Here is a 16,511-nt window from a genome sequence, read left to right as displayed (position 1 = left end):
TTGGATTTACTGATAGGGGTCTGCAGGGAAAGAAAATTAAGTCCATTTTGTGATTTTTGTTCTTTTAAAAGGAGATCATAAGGGAGAGAGGATTGCCAAGTGCTAAGATTATGGGGCGGGTTGTCAGGAGTTCTGGACTTAAATCCCAACCCTGTAGATGAGTTGCCTTGCACAGGCCATTTCACATTTATATGCCTCAGGTTCACCTTCTGTGAAGTGCCTCCTAGACCCACAGGAACATATATAAGTGTGGCAGGGACCTTAGAAGAGAGGTGCTATATAATACCAAAGCAAAATATATTCCGCCACACAAAATTACTCATGCCATCTTGTTACCCTTGAAGGTTTATTCCTTGATATTGATTAAGTCTCAGAGAAGCATGCTAAAACCAAAAATTGCCTCTGATTTTGGGTCTTCAAGGTGTTGGGCCTGACTTTCAGGGGTGCTATATGCTCCCACTGATTTCAGCAGTTTCCTAGGACCTTGGAAAACCAAGTCCTAACTGTTGGACCATGTAATTTGGGAATGCCTACATCAGGGGCTACTTCTGAAAATGTTGACCTCTTACTAAGCTCAGGATGGAGTCGGGAATATAGCCCATAGACCCTGACTCCTAGCCCAGTGCTCTCACCACCACAGCTCATTCCCATTTTGGAGATAGAGACTTACTCCATATCAGCGAAAGGACCTGGAAACTAGTCTGTGATTTCAATGCTGATAAAACCCTGATGGTTGCATTAGCTTGGGTGAGCTCTTTCCCCAGGTCTGCAGGCTGTGGTGTGGGCATGCCTATTTATTCATGTGTATATTTTACTTGGCTTACTGAGTTTCTTTCCCGTCTCAGCTAGGATGAAGGTGGAAGTGTGTAAGATGTAATGCTGCCTCCCGAATGACTTGAAGAATGAAAATCTATGGAGGTTGGTTCTGGACTGAAACCCCTCCCCTGAAATATTAGTCCAAATTCTGTATTTTTGTAATGGGCTGAATCAACCCCATACTGAATGTGGGTGCTTGAGGTTTGCATGTGAAGCATTCATGCAATCAGGGTATCTGGGGGATTTCCAAGGAGAGAGAGGCAGGCTGGATTGTAGGTTTAATTTCCTAATGTCTTCATTAGAAAAGCTTTTTGTGGTAACAAAGAACCACTACAAAAGATGGTCCATTTGACAGAGATATGAATATCTTCTAATTCTTTTAAGAAAATTTGTCATAAGAAAAAGTTAGCAAATTTCCCTCCAATAGCCAGATATTGCCAGAAGAGAAGGTACTTACTGGAATTCACACTACCGTGACTGCAGTAGTAAATTTATCTCAGGAGAGGCAACTTAAATCTCTTGCAAATCTTCTTGAGGGACGACTCTTCTTTGTGGCTGCCAGTGTGTGTTCATGGGATCTCTCTTTGGCTGTGCTGATGGTCCTGGTTCCTTGCCATGACTTTCATTGGTCTTTGCTATAAGAGAAGTGCTGGCTGACCAAAATATGGTTGAGTGAAATCCTTCCCTTTTTCCTGCGGTTCCTGATCTTGCTGAGCGAGCTCGTGAGATAAGCATGGCTGTACTAACTAATCTATAGAGACCTTGAGAATGGCCAAAAGGGGTGGAGAGGCTACAGTGCAGATGTGGAACTTCTCAGCAGATTACCTGCAAGGTAAAAGCAAAGAAATGCTTTGATCTTAACCTTTGCATTTATTGATGTTAGTGGGTCTTTGGCTTAATTTAACTAATAGACTCTAAGACATTGGGTAGTATAAGGAGGTTATAATGCATGAATTTGCATGGGATTCTATTCACCTTCAAAAAGAGCAGTGCCTGAGCAGAAATTGGAGGATCTTTGTTATTCTTATCTGTTTCTGGTTTTAGTTTAAACATTTCACACCATGAGAAAGTTCATTATGACCTTGTTTTTCCCTAAGCCCTTGGCTCTGCAGAGGTATGTGTGTGGATGCAATTGGGAAAGGGCTGGTCATGTGACTAGGGAGACCTGTTTTATATACTTGAATCATCCCTGCACCTTACTGTCCATGCCCTGAACCCACCAGAGAGACTCTTGTGTGGTCCTATCACGCCATGGAGAGAACTCTGGTCCTGCTGCTGCTCTCTCTTGCTGTCGCCCAGTCATTTTCTCACCAGCGAGGACTCATCTTCAACTTGGTAAGAGGGGGGGGATCAAGCAAGGTCTCGATTCAGCCGCACAGACTTCACACGGGTCTGCCCACTGGCTCTCCAGAGAAGGCAACCCTCTTGGGGTGGATGGGAATTTCATGTGTGCTTGGGGATTTTCAGGATGCAGCTCAGAGTATCCTCCCTCCTTCCCCTTGGTGATTCCATAGTGTAAGAGAAGAAAGGTTTATAGAGGCATCTGTAACAATTCAACATTCAGTTCCAATATATTTGATTTCCTTCTATTTATATTACTGGCGTTTCTATAAGTCCCACTGATTATGGGGTGGCCTCACCAACTAGTGGCTTGATATCTGTAATCTCCTTATGAGACAGAAATATCCGTTGCCCCATTTTCCAGAAGGGGAAACTGAGGCCCAAAGAAATTAGCTGCCTGCTTTTCAGAAGTGTTTTGCAATCTTGCTTCCATCAAAGCCAATAAGAGTGGCAAGAGCTCAGCACTTCCAAAAATAAGTGCCTTGGAAGTGTGGATGCCACTGGCAGGCCCAGAATTGAGATCTCTGAAGTCTCAAACTAGTATCTGAATCACAAGACCAGTATGGACCAACTCAGGGTTGAGTTAGGCTCAGGCACCTTTTGCATCACATCACAACACATACATGTGAGACAATCCCTGCAAATCACAGAGAGGGGTCTTGCAGATTTTGAGGCAAGGAGGGGCTTCTCTGGCTAGGACTTGAGAGTGTTGGTTGACATGCAGCCTACTGGGCACATTTCAGTGGTGAAATGGGATATAGTATGTGTGAATGGCATGTGTGTGTGTGTGTGTGTGTAAAGTGGATGTATTTTTACTATTCAACTCTGCACTTTCTTCTTAGGCACTTATTCAAGCCCAACTTCTGTAAACTTCACGGGGAGTTTTACTTGAGTCAGTACTGAGGGAGAACTATAGGATTTGACCCTTAATGCATGTGGATGGATTGAAACTCTTTACACTCTGCATGTGCATGAATGTACGCATAGACTGAAGCCCATGCACATTGTCTGTCAAACTCCTGATTGGGGGAATTTGTTGCAAAATTTCCCCTCATGTACAGAGTACAAGTCTGCTCACCCTTTGCTGGACACATTAGTTAAGTAGCATTTTGTTGGTCCCTTGACCGGTCCTACTGTATGAGCCTGGGTGTAAATATATGGACTGCACCAAGGCACACTTGTAAGAACCTCTGTAGAGTGGAGTAATCTCACTTCACTGCCTGCAACAGTTATCACTGGATATGGGTTGCACACTAAGCAGCTAGGACCACTGGATGCTACCTTCAGGAGGAAGAAGTAGGGAGATATGGACCCTCACCCTGGGGTGTTTGGGTCCCTGTATTGGCTCTTGCTGTGCTTTATTACAGGACAATGGGGAGCTGTGTCTGCAAAGTGCTCAATGCAAAAGCAACTGTTGTCACCGGACCAGTGGGCTAAGCCTGGCTCGTTGTGCAAACAAAGCCATTGAATTTGAGGAGTGTTCCCCAAAGGTACACGGCATTTCCTGAAGTTCTGCTCTTCCACTAGCTCTAGCTTGTGTTCCCTCTAACGTGGTTTTTTTTTTTCCTCCCCTCCCCCCCTTGGCAACACATAACATGGCAGAGATCAGGACATGTGGGCAAATTATAGATAATGGCCTTGGTCAAGGAGCTGGGAGGTTCATGCCAAAACACTAGATGGCTGTGAAGCCACCCTCTGATAGCCTCTGGGATATTCCTTCCTTGAAGCTGCCCTCAAAACATCCTTGACCTCTCAACATTTTGCATCCTGCTGTGACTGGATCTTCAAGGCCCATTCAGGAGGCCCTTTTCCAGTGACTCTTTCTTGCCAAGATAGCTCCACAGCCCTCTCTTCCCCACCAGCCACACCTTCTTCCTCCAGGGAGGCTCTCTCCTAGCCCCACCAGAACTAACCTCACTGGGGATGGAGCCCAGAAGCTTTTCCTGGGTCCTGCTTATTCTCCACTCAAATGTTGCTCTGTTATGGGACTTCCTTCAGCTGCACGCATGAGTGGACCCAGATATGAACAATGGTCTACTTCCAGAATCACTAAGAAGTTCCTTGTCTAAGAGGTTCTCGGTCTGCATGGAGACAGGGCAAGAGAAAGGGACCCACAAACAGGCTCAGGTGTCCATGGAACTGACCCTGCCCTGTTCAAACCTGGGAGTTTTTCAGTTAAAATGATGAGAGACAACCGCTTCAGCTAAGAGACTAAGGCCCATATCCTGAAAGGTCTTTAGACACCTACATCCTATTGAACTGATGATGAAATCAATAGAAGTGAGGTGCCTAAATAGGAGTTAAATACTCAAATGCATTTGAGAAACTGGGCCTGAGTCCCCTACTTGGCAGTTGGCACCTCCTCATTAAAGTCTCATGTGGAGCAACCAATAGGGAGTGACAGAGACTGTCCTCGATACCTGTATTCTGCTACTTCACCATTATGAGGTAGCTAGTTTCTTGCAGGCATCATGTCGGCAGCAGCACTCGCATGCAGAGGGTGGCAGCTGCCTAGACTGGCTCAGGAGGGCTGTTCCATGCTAGTGGAGAGTAGGGAAGAAGGTGGAGAGATGGTTGGTTGTAGGAGAAGCAGACCAGGTTGCCCAGGCATTGCTGGCAGAGTAGAGGGAGCCCTGGGTACATGCCAAGCAATATCCTGTACTGTTACCCATGCCTTTGTGTCCCTTGCAGAGCCTCTATGGGGTTTACTACAAATGTCCCTGTGAGCAAGGCTTAACCTGTGAGGCTGACAACAGCCTGGTGGGCTCCATCACCAACACCAACTACGGCATCTGCCAGGATCCACAGAACTCATCCAAGTAAAGGTGGAATCGCTGCAGGGGAACCGTGCTGCACAGTTGTCATCCCCCTCTCCTCTTCCAGTGCACGTGCCTAGTATCCATCACCCCTTCCCATGCATACGTGCATCTTCTCCAGCCTACGTCCCATACATACATGACACCTCTTCCTGTATGCCACATATACCTCTTGCCCCATGACCTGCCTTGTCACCTACGCACAAAACACCCTGCTAACTTCACTGAGCCTTCCTGTAGTTACACCTATGCCTCTACATTGACCCACAGATGTGCTTTCAAGGACCTGTGCCTGGCTTCACAAGCCACGCTATCTTGTGTCACTCTGCTCCAGGTTGTAGCCTTCAAAATATCTTTCCCCTTCTCTGGACTTCAGTATGAGACTAATGCACTCTTGCTTCACTTCTGTCATGGTATCTGTTCTCATCTCTTCAAGACCCCCCATTTTCTCTCTCCAGTCCCACAATGCCTCAGAAATAACTGCCTGCCTTTAAGGTACTCGTCCTTCAGCTGACACTTTACAAAAGGGGCTGGAAAGAGTCAGCTGCCTTGCGCTCCTTCCCAAAGCCAGAAGCAGTGCTGACTTCACCCTGCCTTGACCTTGGCTTCTGAATGATTGGATTGTACCCTCTCATTGCACAATAGCTCACCAGCTGCTCTGTGGGGCTGCTGTGATTCTTGTTCCTGCAAGTGTCACCCTGCCTGGATCCAGCTGCGAATGGAGAAGGAGATATTTTATGGCACTTCTGGAACTTCCAGTAAAGAGCTGCTTCTCCCATTCATTACATTGTGAGATCTGGGATTATTTCATGCTCCAACACACAGGCACAGTTTGCACAGGCAGGACAGAGAGAGCCACAGGGCAGTGGCAAGTGTAAACAGAAGAGAGATGTTGGCTGGGAGGATTTCAGAGGTCAGAGGAGACTCATGCCTTGGGCAGCACAAGGTGAGAGAATGACTTCCTCCCTTCAGGTGACATTCCCTGCTGTGTTGTGGGCACCACACTGGTGCAAAAGTCTTCTCTTCCCCCGCACCCAATGAATTTCCCCTTCCAGAGTACTGCTAGCTCCATCACAGCTGTGCAAATCTCTTCCAACCAAGGTGTTACCTAGTTGTGGACTATGTAGGACAGATTGCAGTTTTCTCAGCTTTATTCATTAACTGAAATAATTGACCAGGTAGCATTTCTTTTTGTGTCCCAGCCAGATTTCATCTCCTACAAACTACCATGACCATTTAAGTTCTCTAAGGCATTTGCCTCTCCTCCTAAGGGAAGATCACAGGCCAGGGGTGGGCAAGATGCAGCCCACCAGGCCATTCCATCCAGCCTGCGGGACCCCTAAAAAATTTAGAAAATTAATATTTATCGGCCCCTGGCTGCCTGTCATGTGGCCCTCAAAGGCTTGCCAAAACTCAGTGAGCGGCCCTCCGCCTGAAATAATTGTCCACCCCGTCATAGGCCATCGTGGAAGCTGTTTCATCAGGGAGCTCAGCCGACAGGGGAGAACGGGAGCAGGGCTCAGGCAGATGCCAGCCCCATAAGACCCCATGCCAGTGGGTCAGAATGGAGAGAGTTCAGATTTGATTTTTTGCCGCAGCATTTCCTTAACTGTAGGGAGATAAAAACGTTTCCTAACCAGCTCCATTTACCACGTATCCTAATGTATGGCACGAGACTGCTTTCAGGCTGTGTGTATGGAAATGCTGTATTTCTTCACATACCACATGCACCTTTCCCCTCAAAATCAGTCCTCCAAAATTAAGGTGCATGTTTTAATCAGGGAAAATGGGTTCCTTCACTGGAATAGGAGCATGGAGACACTGCTGCTGAAATGACCACTGCTTCTTTCTAGCCCAGTAGGCAGAGGGAGTGGAGTCCAGTGTTACCCCTCTCACGCTGCTGAGGAGTTGGTTTTTGCCGTTAGTAGTAGTAGGCATCTCTCTGTTTCACGAGACAGTAGAATTATGCTGAGTGAGACTTCAGCTCGCTGAACCTAGTCCACACTTGAAAGATAAGGTGAAGCTGGAGTGACTGCCCCAGGCCACAAAAGCCTAGGCAGTGTGTATGGAGACACCGAGCTGCCCACACACCAGCGTCCCCCTCAGCCTTGCTGGTTTAATCCAAAGGAAAGGCAGGTGCCAGTACATGTGGAACCACCTTGGCTGCAGGAGGCGCCGGAGCAAAGGAGATCATCCATTTGTTCATCTATCGAGGCTCCGCTCCCAGACTGGCTGCCAACCAGGGTTAAAGATCCCATTCTACCCTATCATGGAGTGGACTTCTGTTAGCTGAGCAGACAAAAGGTGCTAATCATTTCCTTAGCAGCTATGAGTGGTTGAATGCACCATAGCTTGTGCCTGCAGCAACCATTGAGCTGGCTCAGGCCAAGGGAGTCGCTGCGTGCAGTCATCTGTGGCTCTGCCAAAGTGTATGTATATTTGTTTGTGTGTGCATATAAGTAGGCACCATGCATATATAGTAAATGTGGTTGTTGGGTCCCTACTAGGCCCATCTGGTCGCTTTGCGCACTGGTGTGGTAAGAACAAGACACAGCAAGGGCAAACAGAGGCAGGGAAAGGTAAAGAGTGACTTGTTTCAGGGCCCAGCAATTCAGCATCAGCCCCAAGATTGGAGCCCTGGCTCCTCCTCTGCCTTAATCACCAAGCAGACCTTCCTCTAGTGCTATATGTTGCTCTGACATGAGTGGAGGAGCCTGAATTTCCTTGAGCATACACGAGTGCATTTCAGGTGTGCTGTAACTGGCCAGATCTCCTGTATTTAACCAGCATGGGCACTGGATGGTGCCAGTCATAACATGGACACCATGGAAGTCTGAGAGTGATGGGAGAATTGTGCACAGTGCCCCAGGGGCAGAGGCAGCCCCCAGGACACTAAAAGGGTTTGTTAGCCATGTAGACAGGGGATGGATTTAACTGTTCCCATTGGAGGCTGTGTGGGACCCTGGGGCACAGGTATAATGGTGGGCTGACTAGTGTAAGTCCAAACCCCATGCACCTACTTACAGGTCTTCAGGCAAGCGTCCTGCAGACAGGCAAGGCTGCCAGGTCCATTGCCCTTGGCAAGGAAGAGCCTTTACCTGTTTTCTTAGCTCCAGTCTAGTGGCCTGTGGGGTGTACCCCAGCAGCCTGGTCCCTGGAGAGTCAGACTGGGAGGCAGGGAGAGGCTCTCCCAGCATGTTCAAGGGGCTGGGCCTGGTTCTCACTCTGTTTCATGGGGGTGTGAATTCTGCAGGAGAGACCCTGCTCTGATCTGGACATGGGGGGGATAAAGGGCCAGGGAGGGCAACGTGGCTCTCAGCCAGTGGGGCTGTGCCAGTGGTGACCAGCACCTTGCAGTTGCCTTGGAGCTGTCTGGCAGACAGCATGAAGCATGGGGATAGCAACCTCCTATCAGCCTGCATTGACTAGCTTAGGGCAGAGAGGTCAAAACCCCATTTCAGGCTCAGACGACCCAACTGGTACAGAACCCAACTCTGCCTCTCTGTGCTGGGGAAGGCTGCCCTGGTGCCACCAGCAGCAGTGCTTGGAAGGGGGGCAAATGCCTGGCTAGACCCAGCCTGAGGGGCACAGGGGCCATTTCCTAGCTGAGCAAGGAGCTAGGCTTCTCTCTGACCCCTCTGTTCCTTAAGGGTGTGAGTCTGTGGGGACAGAAGGAGGCAGACCCTCAATCCCAATCTGGTTTATTAATCTCTGATGATCACTCTGGTTATGCTGCCTCCGGCCCCTAGCTCTCGCACAGGTCCTCTTCGTCCGTGTCAAAGAAGGAGCTCTGCATGCGCTGGGCAGTGCTGATGGCTGCCGCTTCCTCCTTGCTGAGCTGGATGCTGAGGATGACCTTGCAGGCCTGGATTTGCACCTCCTCCTCAGGGTGGACGATGAGAGCGAGCAGGCGGTCGGCCAAGCGGGAGCTGTCCCCGAAGAGCGCCTCGTGCAGGGACAGCTCGTTGTACTCCCAGTGCACCGACTGGTACTGCGGGGTCAAGCGGCCCTCACTCAGCCGCTCCGCAAACACCAGCACCTCACGGAGCAGGTTCCCAGACAACGAGGCATGGAAGAGGTTCAGGAAGTCAGCATGCACCTTGGGGCACAAGGGGAGGCACCGCTATGGGCACAGGCCAGCAGCCTCTGCCTCGGCTCTGACTGCCCATCAGGCTTCAAGCCCTGTGGGTGATCGGACCCCAGCCACAGTCCTCTGCTGTGCAACCCACCCCCCCAAGGGCAACAGGATCAAGCAGCAGATCAGCGGTCCCTCTGAACTGCACCTGGACACCTGTGCCCTGAAGAATAGATCTGGATGTGTCCCAAGCACCAGTTTTGTGCCCTCTCTAGGCCTGGAGCACCCTGTGTTCACTGTGGGATGGTGATCTCTGCCAGCCAGGCTGCACGAGCCTCATGGTGGGAGTGACAGAAGAGGAGGCTTTCATGAGTCCCAGCAGAGGGGAATGGTGCAAGGTCAGGGCTCAGGAGGCAAACAGGGTCTTTTGATGGCAAGTCTCAGGTGCTGCCTGCAGTAATAGGCTGCATCCTCTCCGGTCCTTGCCTCCCCTCAGGATCATTGTTCCCCCTGCTTGTCTGGCCCTGCTTGTCTGGCTCAGGTTCCTGCCAGTGCTGGTGAAAGGCTGGCCCTTACCTGGCAGTTCAGGATGTCATACAGGAGGTCTTCTTTCTGGGCCAGGGTGCTCAGGAGCTTGAGAACTTGGACCTGAGGAAATACCGATGGGAAGTCTCAGACCAGGAGTCAGGATGGGAATGTCACAGCAGAGCCCCAGGCAAAGGCCAGTGCCCAGCAGGAGACAGTGATGGACTCATAGCTACTCCAGTCCCAGCCCTTCCCCACAGAGGATGGGGCCGGAGCATTAGGTCTGGGAGAACATAACCACGGTCAGTTCAGCTGACTTAGGGTGATCTTGGCTCCAAGTCCAATGGGGCTCCCTCAAACTTTTGGTCAGTCCCCATTTCCCTTCTTTAAGTCCAGGTGGGGTTATATCTTGCACAGCCCCTTCAAGAACAGCTCTGCCCACCCTGAGAGCACCAGCGGTGCCCCACCCCCTCCCTGTGAGGACATTCAGAGGAGGGAATGATGCGGAGGGAGCTCCCAGCTTCTCTTCACCCCAGGAAGGGCACTGGAGGTGAAGGAGGAAGAGGAGCTGGGCAAGGAGGAACACATGTGCTTCCCTACCTGAGCCAAGCTGCTCCCTGTCTGCACAATTTCCATCAGGGCAGGCATCGCCCTCCTCAGGAGGGGGTGAGTGTGATCTGGCAGGGGCAGCCCATTCAAGAGCCTCAGCCCTGCAATGTGCAGCTCCGTATCCCAGTAGGAGGTGACCAGCTCCAAGATCTTGGGCACAAACTCCTGCATGGAAAGACACAGCGGCAGTGTAGCTATTGGCCTGGCACCCGAGGACTCTGGCAGGCCCGGTCTGGCCTGGGTGCTGGGCAGTTGGCAGTGCTGGAAGCTCCTGCCATTTTCTGGCCCAGAGGCGCCAAAGCTGAGACGGGAACGCTGACCTGGATTTTAATTCTAAACTTCCGGATGCCGGCAAAAGCCTTGAGGGCATTCAGGGCGTGGATCTTGACGTCTTTATCTCTGTCATCCAGGTAGGATGCCATCAGCCGGATGTCCTCGTAGGAGCAGGCAGAGGCCTGGAAAAGCAAAGTGTAGACCATGCAGGCACTGATGCCACCCACCTTGAGACCTGGCTGTGCCCATCAGTATGGGGCTAAGGCGCAACGGGGCTGGGACCCCTTCAAGCACTGAGATGGGGAAAAGCTTCCTCTTCTGTATGTCTGCCAGCAAGGTGGTGAGTGGCTGAGCTTATCTGAAGCCCCCAAGAGTTCAGGATTGGAGCCTTACTTAATCAGTTGCTGGCTCTTAAAGCTGCCCGGGCCCCACGCTGCTGTAGCTTGTCCCACCAAAGGGAGCAATGCTCTCATGTAGCCACCACCTACTTCCCAAAAGCAAGATTAACTCAGTGACCCCCTTGTCCCTTTGATCCTGTTTGTTTTATTGAACCAAACCAGCGCTGGCCACAAGGCCTCCCTTTCATGCAAGAGCGATGCACCATGCCTATCCCCACCCCCTGAGCTTTCTGCAGATCTTCTCCTAGCTGTGGCTTCAGCCCCACCTGTGATCTTGTCCCCTTTGTGTTACATGAAGGTGCCTGCCTCCACCTGCCTCTTTCACCTCAGGCTGCTTTCTGCAGCCAGGGAATGATTTCTGAAAGTGCTGCTACCTTTCAGAGTCTGAAAGTCCCTCTGAGCATTGGGATCTGCCTTTATAGGTAGTGGGTTCAGTGGTGCTGCAGGGAGCAACCGGCAGGCTCTGAACGTACCCAGACATCAAGCCCTCTGCAGCTGAGAATGCCGCGCATATGCCGAGCATAGGCTATGCTTGGCCTTTAGGAACATCTGAGAGAGGATTTAACCAAATTCCCAACCCTGATCCCCTTCAGCTGCATGCAGTGCAGTCTAAACCTAGGCCTTTCTGCTTGGGCCCACAATTTGTTCAAAGGCAAATTCATCAGCTTCCTTCTCGCCTAATCCTGGCAAGAGTCTTTGCCATTGTGGAGCAGCAAGCAGAGTCCACTGAAAAACTGAGGAAATTCCCACAAGGAACAAATTCAGCTTAGGAATTGCCCCTGTTCCTCCCTTCTGCCCATGACTTCTCCTTTCTCCTAGCAGCCAGCATACAGCTCTGAGGCTGGCTCGGGAGTCTTTGCTGGCTTGTGCTCCCCTCTCCAGAGCTGAGAAAGCACTGATTGGAAAGAGAAGCCTGAACACAAAAGGTCTACTCTGGATCTGAACCTCCCCAAAGCCACAGGGACCTCATGGTCTGGCACAGGCAGGTCTCTGGTTTAGTTGTGCATTCTTTCAGGGAAGCACCTCCAGCTGCGGGCTCACCTCCGACTCCAGCAGGTAAACGCAGCGCGTGATGCTATGTAGTATCATGCTCTTGGCGTATTCATCCTGCTTCTGGTTCAGGGACATCAGGAGCCGCCGCAGCTCTCCAGAATCCTTCGGACCTAAATTCTCTTGCTGCACAGCGAGTTCTAGGGATGAGCGATCAGTAATGAGCAGAACGGAGGCCCCAGAGTGAAGCCGCCAGCCCAGGATCTGGGCTTTTCATATGGTGAAACATGAATAGACTCTCTTGCCCAAATGTTGGACCATGTGTGACAAAGGCCAGGGACAGGCATGGCCAAGAGGTCTTGCTCCAAACCCCACCTTCAGAGCAGGGTTGCCAAAAGCATTGCCAAAGTTCATGGCCACTTGGCTGAACTTTGCATATGTCTCCTTCCAGCCCCAGGAGGAACTCAGGGTGTCCATCCCAGCCCCTGTGCCCCACTGAGATTTCAGGCAGGTTCTGGGAGTGCAAATGCCATGGAAAACTTGAACCCAAACCCCCAAAGGTCTTTTGAACTTGAACTGAAACAAGACATGGATGAAATGAATATGGATGCACATGGACCCCTATGACCCCAGCTGCCTTCCTACCCCTGGGGCAAGGGGCTGGACTCGATGATCTTCCGAGGTCCCTTCCAGCCCTAATGTCTATGAAATCTATGGATGACACCAGGGAGAGGGGTCCCCCTGGCAGCAGCAATGGAATGACACTTCCTGGGGACAGAGAAACGAACATTGATGTTCACCACAACCTCATGCTAAATGAAGGCAAAGAATAAAAGCAGGAACAGCAGGCGTTAAAATACTAATAGGGACAAGTTGGAACAAATGTTCTGCTCTAACCAACATAAATACTGCATGTGCCTTTAACAGCAGTGTTGAGCATATATGATCACTACACAGGGCCTTAGACCCTCCATGCATCCTCCTGACACTAGCTAACTAGCTCTAGGGCCCCCAAGATCCCCTGAACAGGCTCACTGTTATGACTAGATATGGTCCTAAGTTGCATCTGGATCCAACCTTCTCCTGCATTTAGGGCTCCCTGCATCCAGGACTATGCCTGAGGCCCACATCGAAGAGATGGGGAAATCAATTTGCTGGGGCTGCACAGCAGGCCGGTGGCAGGGCCGGGACTACCATTCAGACTGCTGTTCCCTAAAGTTCCCCCACTGGCTATGCCAGCAATTGTACGAGGGTCACAGGCTGTGAGCGAGGGGGCTGTGTCCTTGGTGGCCAGAAGGCTGTCCCTGCCACATGGGCTGAGCCCCCTGCCAGGGAGAGTAGCAGTCACGAGGGGTTCAGATGGGCACTGCTGCCTTCTCTGTCTCTGCGGAAGCTGAAATCTTGCTGCTACTCACTGGCAATGCTGACAGGCTCCATGCTGAAGGCAGGGCTGTTCAGTCCTGCTTGGATGGTCCTGTACAGCAAGTAGATGGCCCCAGCTCCTGTGGCCATACTCAGCATGTTTTTACTGGTGATCTTCTCCCAACACTGCATCTTCCTGCCTCGCCACCTGGCCGCTGCTGAGAGGAGCCACGTTCTGGAATCAGAACCCGCAGTGACTGGACACTGCCCGGGGCGGCTCCTCGCTGGAGGTACGAGACTGGTCATCACGCGGTTTGTGATGTCACCAGAGTCCACCGTGACATCTGGGGCCTGGCAGCTGGGAGGGGCATTTCCCAGGGGCTGGACTCCTGGGTTATTTGTCCTAGCATTGACTGTGGGCAAAGCTTTACCCTCAGTTTGCTTATCTGTAAAATGGGAATAATGATGTCTCTCTGTCTCCCCCTCCCCACCCCTTGGTAAAGTGATTTGAGATCTGTGGAAAGAAAGTGCTAGGGGGAGAGTGGACACAGGGAGGATGGTACCATGACTGCACTTAAGCCCAGTTTTAAATGACCTGGGCACTGTTCCTCTGGAAGACTCCTCCAGAGCCAGCTCTGGCTGTCAGAGGTTTCTAAGATTCAGTCTCAGCTTGTTCCATGACCCTTTCTTACCTGTCCACAGCCTGAGTTTTAAGCTCTTTAAATGTTGGCAGCAGAGAAGGGCTGAGATCAGCCCTCCCAGCACCGAACAGATCCCAAGGAAGGTTGGTTCCTTGTCTGGGCCTGAGCTCTGCAGCTGTCGGCTTCATCTGTGGCAAGTCTCACTGGCCCCTTGCTCTGATTATTGGGAGTGGCTGACTCCAAGTCAGGACCTGAACTCTGTGGCCTCTCTGAACTGCAGGCTGCTATCCCACCCTGTCCCTTCTTTGGGGGTGAGAAAGGGCATCTCTACTTGTGCACTGAAACCATGCACAGGCAAAGTCTCTCCCAGGAAAGCAGGATGCTGAGAACATCCATGGATTCACAGACATTTCAACCAGAACGGCTCATTTCATTTTCCCCTCTAATCTCCCGGAGAGAACCTCCTCCAGCTATACCTGCAGGGAGCCCAGTTATTGTGCATCCAACCCAAAGTACCCGCCTGCCTGGGAGTCAGGCCCCTGGGAGCCATCCTCAGCGCCCCCCGTGCCATGTATGATGCTGTCTTCCCATTTGCTTCTGGGTGCAACCTTATAGGGCAGGGCGCATGGCTTGATCTGCATCACTGCAGCAGGCAGCTCATTTGGGATCAATTTGCACTGAGGAATAATTGCCACATTGAGATTGTTTGGGACGTGGACCAGCTGTTGTGTTACAGCTGTCCAGCGCCTAGCATGCTGGGGGGCTCCTTGGTGCTCCTGCAATGCAGGCCATAAATAACAGTAGTTCAAGGGGCTTGTTACCATCCAGGGGTCCCAGCAGGGTCTGGTGCCTGCTGTCCCCTCCCTTCACCCTCCCTAGTGCTCTTCCAGGCAGCAGCCAAGCTTGGGGCTGAGGCCTTCTTGCTGTCAGGCCTCTGGGATTGATGTCCCAGGGGAGGCCGTGCTCAGTGCAGGGTTCTGGTCTCTGGGGCTCTCTCTTGTGGTCTGACCCGTCAGGACACAGCTCACTGCATGGTACAGAGGGATGGCGATGCAGCAGCAGGGGGTTTGGTCAGCTGCCAGGAGCGTGGAGGTGGGCATTGCTGCTGCTGTGTGCCTGGAAGGCAGCAGCGGGTCTGTTCATGCATGATATGCTCTGGCTTCTGCGTGGTGCCTGGCCCCGTGACGGGGAGCTGAAAGAGGGGGCAGGAGCGCAGGTCCCCGTGGGCTCTCTTCAGAACAGTATAGCCTAGTGGACAGAGCACCAGCCTAGTGCTTAGGACACCTGGGTCCTGCTCCTCGCTCTGCTGCAAGGGCAAGTCAGCGCTTCCCTGTGCCTCATCTGCGTAGCAGGGATAAGGCTCCTGGTCTCCTTCACGACGCGATTTGAGCGCAGCGGCCACGGCACGCTCTACCGGAGCTGGAGATGTCACTGCTCATCTCAAGGAAGTTTGCCTAAGGCCCTGGGAGCCAGCACCTTGAAGCTGGGCACACAGCACCTGCACAGCTCCATCTCCCCAGGGCAGGTGCAGAATTGCAGGCCTCACTTCTCGAGTCAGGCTGGCACCGGCACTGGGAACACCCAGCAGGCACCGGTAGAGGGCAGCAGAGCCCGAGAGATGGCTGCAGGGTTTGCACCGGCCTCATCCTGCCCTCTGCCTCCACCCCGTCCTAGTGCCTGTGCCCTGAGCTGGAGGGAGGCAGGGTTGCGTGGTCCCTGTGCTGCCTGATGGCTGCAGCAAAGCCAGCTGTCCCACCAGCCTGCTTCCTACTGCAACCAGTGTCTCTTGCTACCAGCACCAGCATCGCCCCCAGCACACGCCCTGGCGTCGGGGCGAGTCAGGCCATACCGCTCTTTCCTCTGAGTCTCTCCTAAACTGAACCAGTGCTTTGGACGGGGCCGGCGGGGCCGTGCCATAGAAGCCACTGTCTCAGAGGAGCAGTTACCCACTGGCCTGTTGGGCAAGCAGCATCTTGGGTTGCAGCCTGTCCGGCCAGGCCCCCAGGACCTGCAGCAGGGCCTGGAGAGTCTTCACTGCCCTTCTCAGGCCTCAGCGCCCTCGAAGCAGCTGCCCCGTGCGCTTCAGAGATGGCTACACTACACAGCAGAGGGAGACGAGCCCAGTGCTTTCAGCACCCGCCGCACCTTTGCTCCTTGCAGCTCAGCTGTGTGTCCCTGCCCCTGTACTGCTGAGCGGAGGGGTGACTCCCCTGTAGCTGTGCTGTTGGAAGTAAGCACGGTGTGCAGCCCAGCGGCATCAATGAGATCCGCTCAGTGCTGTTGGTCTGCGCACAATGGTGTTATTTATGACCAGGATCAGGGGGGCTTCCCTCTGGAGGGAGGCAGCAGAGGGGGTCTCTCCCATCTCGCCGCACCGGTGGAGGTGGGCAGCCCCTCCCCAGCCCGCAGAGCTGCTCCCGCGAGGAAGCGCGGAGCCCGAGCGGATGGTGGGGGGAGCACGTGGGAATGTGAGGTGGGGGCTGAGAGATCTGGACCGGCGCCAAACACGCGCAGGCTTTTCCAGCTCGGACCTATATTTACTGGTGAGGCTGCAACTTTGTTTTGGCAGCGTCTGCTGGTAAATATTGGTTTAAATCAAAAACCAGACGCCTGACTCACAGCGCCTCAACAAACACAGGAAGGGGCCCTGCAGCCTGAAGCGCTG

At 52.3% G+C, this 16,511-nt stretch overlaps 2 protein-coding genes across 2 annotated transcripts; one reads left to right on the top strand and one right to left on the bottom strand.

The window, feature by feature from the left end:
* The first annotated feature begins 2,067 nt into the window (after nt 1–2,067).
* CLPS (colipase) lies at nt 2,068–4,980 on the top strand. The gene is made up of 3 exons (XM_006025291.1): nt 2,068–2,151; nt 3,525–3,647; nt 4,849–4,980. Exons 1-3 carry the CDS (start codon nt 2,068–2,070, stop codon nt 4,978–4,980), a joined length of 339 nt encoding a protein of 112 aa, XP_006025353.1.
* Nucleotides 4,981–8,700: 3,720 nt separating this feature from the next.
* Nucleotides 8,701–13,526, bottom strand: ARMC12 (armadillo repeat containing 12). The gene is made up of 6 exons (XM_006025290.3): nt 13,259–13,526; nt 11,895–12,043; nt 10,503–10,637; nt 10,174–10,347; nt 9,625–9,696; nt 8,701–9,072 (listed from the first exon to the last, which is right to left on the bottom strand). The coding sequence occupies exons 1-6, from the start codon at nt 13,509–13,511 to the stop codon at nt 8,719–8,721; spliced, it is 1,137 nt and encodes a 378-aa protein (XP_006025352.2). The 5' UTR covers nt 13,512–13,526; the 3' UTR covers nt 8,701–8,718.
* Between the last annotated feature and the right edge of the window lie 2,985 nt (nt 13,527–16,511).

The sequence above is a fragment of the Alligator sinensis genome, unplaced genomic scaffold (assembly GCF_000455745.1).
Source record: "Alligator sinensis unplaced genomic scaffold, ASM45574v1 scaffold872_3, whole genome shotgun sequence".
In the NCBI taxonomy this organism is placed as follows: Eukaryota; Metazoa; Chordata; order Crocodylia; family Alligatoridae; genus Alligator; species Alligator sinensis.
This window is presented reverse-complemented; position numbering and strand designations above follow the sequence as displayed.